Source organism: Odocoileus virginianus, chromosome 1, assembly GCF_023699985.2.
Source record: "Odocoileus virginianus isolate 20LAN1187 ecotype Illinois chromosome 1, Ovbor_1.2, whole genome shotgun sequence".
Lineage (NCBI taxonomy): Eukaryota > Metazoa > Chordata > Mammalia > Artiodactyla > Cervidae > Odocoileus > Odocoileus virginianus.
The window spans coordinates 13,067,750-13,073,942 of NC_069674.1; the positions used below are offsets into that span (position 1 = coordinate 13,067,750).

At 42.8% G+C, this 6,193-nt stretch overlaps 1 protein-coding gene across 1 annotated transcript; it reads left to right on the top strand.

The window, feature by feature from the left end:
* The first annotated feature begins 1,468 nt into the window (after positions 1-1,468).
* On the top strand, positions 1,469-5,614 carry LOC110140372 (serine protease 1). Its single transcript, XM_020898755.2, has 5 exons — positions 1,469-1,508; positions 2,898-3,057; positions 3,955-4,208; positions 4,755-4,891; positions 5,412-5,614. Exons 1-5 carry the CDS (start codon positions 1,469-1,471, stop codon positions 5,559-5,561), a joined length of 741 nt encoding a protein of 246 aa, XP_020754414.1. The 3' UTR covers positions 5,562-5,614.
* Positions 5,615-6,193: the final 579 nt, after the last annotated feature.

Below are 6,193 nucleotides of genomic sequence, written 5' to 3' on the forward strand. Positions count from 1 at the left end.
GACATTCTGTCCAAATGCAGAAGAGTACACAGTCCAGGGAAGCACATACAAAGCAAGCAGCAGGACATCATGACCCCTACAGAGCTGGGGAAAAAAATAAAACTTTTAAGAAGTTATATTGCTAGCTTCAGAAGAAAGGGGAAAAAAAAAAAAAAACTTTACTGTCTTGCAACCACTCCGTTTTTGAGGAGTTACGAAAAGCAAAAGCACACTGCACATTAGGAGGAAAGGAAGAAGTCCAAAGTGACACAAAGAGAATGTTAAATTGTTTAATTTTTGCTGTCCTGCCTTAAAATACGTCACTTCATCATTCCTCTGTTACGTGTATGGCATCATGTGGAAGGCATGGGCTCTGAGGTGAGGCTCTCTGTGTTTGAATCCTGTGTGGATCACCTCACAGAACTGAAAATTTGTGGAAGAAGTCTTAGCTTCTCTGTGTACACCTTCTCCAGCTATAAAAATGGCAAAACTTAGAGCACAGCCCTCACAAAGCTGTTTGTAAGGACTGAATGAGCTGATGTACGGAAGGCCTGTCCACAGTGTTTGATACATTATAAGCATTCAATAAACTCCCCTTGTCTTTTCACTGGCCAAGAATTCTGTAGCATGTCAGTCTCCAGATTTTTGGGAACTGGCTAGGGAAGTGTTACATAGTGGTTGAGAGCATAGACACTGAAGCCAGCTTTCCAAGGCTGGAATCCTGACCCTACCATGGACTTGCCTTGTGAGTTTAGCAAAGTCCCTTGTATTTTTGTGAGCCTTCAGTTTTCCCATCTGTGATATGGGAATCATAAGAGGGATCTTGTAGCTTTGTCTAGAGGCTTACTAATTTAACATAGGCTAAGTATTTAGAATATGCCTATTAAACAGTCTGCTCAGATAAGTATAAAATGGGTTCACTTTCTCTTTTCTATTTTGAACTCTTGTGGTTTTGAATAAAATTTTTGTTCTTTTCTTAGGACAACAAGTGTTCCTATTAATAACAAAACATTAACATGGGTATACGAGGCTAGAGCTACCACAAGACAGATGATATAATTGTGAAACAGGCAATATTAGTGAAACATCAAGGGTGTAGCTCTCAAGATACTCCTCAGGGTAAGAGTTCACACTTGAGACAACTGAGGACCTAAATTTTTTCTCTGGGAATCAAGCCACCTGTAGCCCTGTTCTGTGATCTTTCTCCAACTTACATTTTTATTTAGGGGAGCAGTGTCCACCAGGTGGGTTCATTTCTTCCATTCCCATAACCTTCTGGAAAAGTGGACACAGGCAGATGTTTAAATTGGATGCTGAATTATCTTCAATGTGACATGGAATTAAATTCTAAATTTGGATTTGTGATTTTCGAGGGAAATCACATTTCTGGCATCTGTGGCCATGGGTATCCATGACAAACCTGGACATATAAATAGATGTGGATGGAAACCCTGCAACCTAGTCCCTAGTCCAGAACTGGTGAGCAATCATGAAGACCTTCATCTTTCTGGCTCTCTTGGGAGCCGCTGGTGAGTCTTAACAAATAAGTGATCAGTAGGGGTCTTTGACTTTTTTAAGGTCGTACTTTGTACTCTGGAAGCCAACAATGAATGGCAAATATAATCTCTGTACTCAAGAGGCTTAAGATGTTGAAATAACAGTGTATAGTACACATGTCTGTAGACAACTAAATCTCTTTTGTTGGAGAAGATTACGGAGAGTTGGGGTGATCAGTGTAGAAAGTATCAAGAGGAAGAATCTGCCCTAAATTTCAGGTATGGTCTATGAAGAGTGAAAAAGAAACGATAGTCAACATTAAGGAAATGTTGTTTTGATCTTTAAAAGAATTTGTAGCTAACAGTTGGAACAATGACTACACTTGAGCTCCTTGAAGTTGTATCTCATCTGAGTCTCCTCTATACTAAAAAGCTTCTTAAGAGGGAGCTTAACAGGCAAAGACACTCTATTTCTTATGAATAAAATCTTCAGGTTGGGTTTTACCAGATCTTCATTAATGAAATTTTGGAGTAATGCAATCATGAAAATAAATAGAGAAAGACTGTTCAGTTTTTATACTATTCAATACAGTTGTATTCTTCAAACTTATTACAAAATTTCCTCAAATTTGATTATTATAAATGAATTCAGTAGGCCTACTTATATAACAAAAGTGTCTATCTCAAAGTTAGTTTAGAAAATATGAACAATGGGGCATATAGCATATAATCCCAGATATTTAGAGTCTTTAGGAATCACAGTAAGTCAGTGGTCCAAAATTTACAGAGCTGAATAAATTTAAAATGTTGGAAACATGATTGGGATGAGCGGAAAGATTGGAGAGAGAAACTTTATAATGTTCTATGAGATTATTTAGTGAACATTTTAGGTGAGAACCAAGAAGAAATTGGGGGAACAAAAGTACAAAACTCCTTATTCTTTTACAGGTCAGAAAAACTCAGGGGGCATTTAAGAGTTTCCTTTCTGTTACCTCTTGTGGTATTTATTTTATACTGAACTCCACAAATAAACACAATGATGGTGGCTGCAAAGCTTCATTGAACACATACTCAAATGTCTCCTTAGCAAGGTTTTGTGCAAAAAATATTCTTTATATTTTCAGGTAGTGGGCTTCAAGGCATTTATTATGTAAGGAGTCTCTGATTTGTGTGTGTGTGTCACATTTGTAAAAAAAACAATCAGCATATGATCAAATTTAAAGCATGCATTAAAAATTAATAGCTATAATACATAAATATTTAGCATATGTGTCAAGTGTATAGAGCAATAAGATCTTGATTATGCCTGGTAGAAAATAGGACCCATTTTTTTTTTTCTGGTTCATCTGCAAAACCTTGCTGCAAAGTAGAAATTCCACAATGAATCAGTTCTACAAAGAGTTTCCAACTTTTCTCTGTCAGTCGCTTTCCCCGTGGACGATGATGACAAGATCGTCGGGGGCTACACCTGTGGGGCAAATACTGTCCCCTACCAGGTGTCCCTGAACTCCGGCTACCACTTCTGCGGGGGCTCCCTCATCAATAGCCAGTGGGTGGTGTCTGCGGCTCACTGCTACAAGTCGTAAGTAACCAATACTCACAGCCCTGTTCTCTGAGGCCAGGGCATCCTCAACCATATCAAAGACAATCAGGGTGAACTATAGAGTCATGCTTGAAGGGGAGTGTGCAGATTCCAGGACCTCACTATCCCCCCCACTCCAAGGCACTACGCTTTGAGGCACTTACCCACAAAAACATACCCTTAGAGTTCACTGATGGCTTTCCAAATGAGAGCCATAAAGACACAGGAAGAGAAATACTGAGTGATTAAATATACCTAGAGTACCTTAGGGGTTCTAATCATTATGGCTCAACCAGGGGAAAAGTGGCATATGGAAGTAACAAACAAAGCAGATTTCCAGTGCAACCTGAAGGTAATCACAACTCATTCTGGTCACTTAATACTCTGTCACGTCTCTGAGGCCGGCTACATCTCTGTACAGTAATTGACAATTGCAACCATGTCCATTTCCATTTCCTGTATTGTTGGCATCACTTGGTTCCCATTCCTGTACCTAGTGAATACAGTACCTGAAATTCAGGGTGGATTCTTCCTCTTAATCATTTGTACACTGATCACCCCTGCTCCCCGTAATCTTCTCCAACAAATCAGATTTAGTTATCTGCAGACATATGCACTGCACACTGTTGTTTCAACATCTTAAGCCTCGTGGGTTGTGAGTCTGGCCTTGGACTGACACCTACCTAAGGAGTCTTCTACCCTGCACCATACGTGGTGGGACTACCTTGAGTGAACAGTGACCTGTGTGTGTTTGTGTGTGTGTGTGTGTGTGTGTGTGTCTGTGTGGGTGAATGCTGCAAGGGCCCTCTGTCTGTGCTTATGCTCAAGACGGGGCTTCACTGGGAGGGGGAGGCCCTCATACTGGAGACTTAGAGAACTTGTCATCCTTTGATCCAGCGGAATCCAAGTGCGTCTGGGAGAAGACAACATTAATGTCGTTGAGGGCAATGAGCAATTCATCAGCGCATCCAAGAGCATCGTCCATCCCAGCTACAACCAGAACACCTTGAACAATGACATCATGCTCATTAAGCTGAAATCAGCTGCCAGCCTCAACAGCCGAGTGGCCTCTGTCTCTCTGCCAACGTCCTGCGCCTCCGCCGGCACCCAGTGCCTCATCTCCGGCTGGGGCAACACCAAGAGCAGTGGCAGTGAGTATCACGGGGACACGGTCAGCAGGCCTGAGAATCCTAGAGGTGAAAGCCATGCTCAGGGTCAGGTAGCCCTATGTCCCTCAGGGCAGCATTCCCAGAGGAGAGGGGGGTTCTGCGGAATCTTAGAATATGTAGCTGAAATGTGCAGGATCCCTCTGCTTGACAACACAGAAAGAAAGGACTAAGCTAAAGTTGCCAGGTATGCAGCTAAAATGTGAAGAGTGATTTGCAGAAAAGCAAAGAATGAGGAGGTACACAGACAGAGGCTGAGGTTGGAACTGCTCAAAGTATAGTCCTGCTTCAGAAATAACATCTCTAGGGTTAGGGTATGTGGTCACTGATACTAGTATTATGGAGAGAACAATTTGCTGGCTAAAACCATTTAGAAGACCCTCCAGATAATGGGTGTTCTTCCAAAATAGAAGTTACTAGCAATTGGAGGGAAGGAATGGGAATATTGGGAAGATGGGGAGAGGTACTGAGAAAGATATTTCCCAGATTGTGTGGGTAATCCTCTTCTGTTTTCAATCTTGTCCCCAACAGCCAGCTACCCTGATGTCCTGCAGTGTCTGAAGGCGCCCATCCTATCTGACAGCTCTTGCTCAAGTGCCTACCCAGGCCAGATCACCAGCAACATGTTCTGTGCAGGCTACCTGGAGGGAGGAAAGGACTCTTGCCAGGTGAGCTGCTTTGCACTCCTTGTCCTTCCATCTCGGCCTCACATGTCTCCACCACATTTCCCAGTTCCTGAAACTCAGAACACTGAAAAGCTGTCTCTGGGACTGATCATGAGGGCTCAGGATGGACTGGGGATAAATAACAAGCTTTCTTTTTGCCATACTAATGGTTAAGGTTTGGGGAAAAGATGCACAGATCTTGCGCAAGCAGTACATCCGAGTACCCTTCTGAGGAAGGATATAGTAGTAGGGAACTCTGAAAAGAGCGTGGCTGGATGGGCAGCACTGAACTACCCATTCCTTTCTGGCCTTATGAATCTGCAGCTGAGGAAAGAAGGGATCTAGAAGGAGGGAGGAGAAAGAAAAGGGGCACAGCGTGGAGAACGAAGGTGGGCTTTCCAGGGGTCTTCATAGAGGATCCGCAGCCTGGAGAGTTGGTCCCCAGGGAAGGGAGGAACACCTTGGGCCTTTCTCCCCCCTGGGCAGAGCTGCAAGTTCTAACGGGCTCTTCCTTCTCGCCCAGGGTGACTCTGGCGGCCCTGTGGTCTGCAATGGGAAGCTCCAAGGCATTGTGTCCTGGGGCTATGGCTGCGCTCAGAGAAACAAGCCTGGGGTCTACACCAAGGTCTGCAACTACGTGAGCTGGATTCAGCAGACCATCGCTTCCAACTAAACAGCTTCATCTCTTCAGGACCCTCCCGGTTAGCCAGCTTCACCTTCCTCCCATCCTGAGAACACTACTGAAATAAAATCATTCATAAAATCAAATATGTTCAAGGGTCATTAGTTGGTTTTTATGTACTCCCTCTTCAGTCTGGCTGCTGAGAAGACGGTGGACAAAGAGTTGAACTATTTATTATGTGAAGATGGAATTTGAAAGGTGATTTCATCATTCATTCAGTCTCATCAAAATAAATTACTGCTCACTTACCATATGCAAGACTCTGTGGATATTGAGGCTATGAAGATGAATAAGGTTATCAGTCTCTGTTACCATCACATTGTTGCACAGATAATGACACTGAAATCAGAACGTTAAAACCAACAGCCCAGAATCACTGGTCTAGCTATGAGGCTGAGATGAAGCCTCAGCTGTCTTTATTTTTCTTGTATATTTATTTACTTTTAATTTGAGGATAACTGCTTTACACATTGTGTGTCTTCCTCCATATATCAACATGAATCAGCCATAGGTATACATATGTCCCCTTCCTCTTGAACCTTCCTTCCCAGCTGTCTTTTTTCTCAACCCCTTGCTACTGCCATGACTTCCCTCTCTTCCTTCATCTCTTATCTACCTGAAAC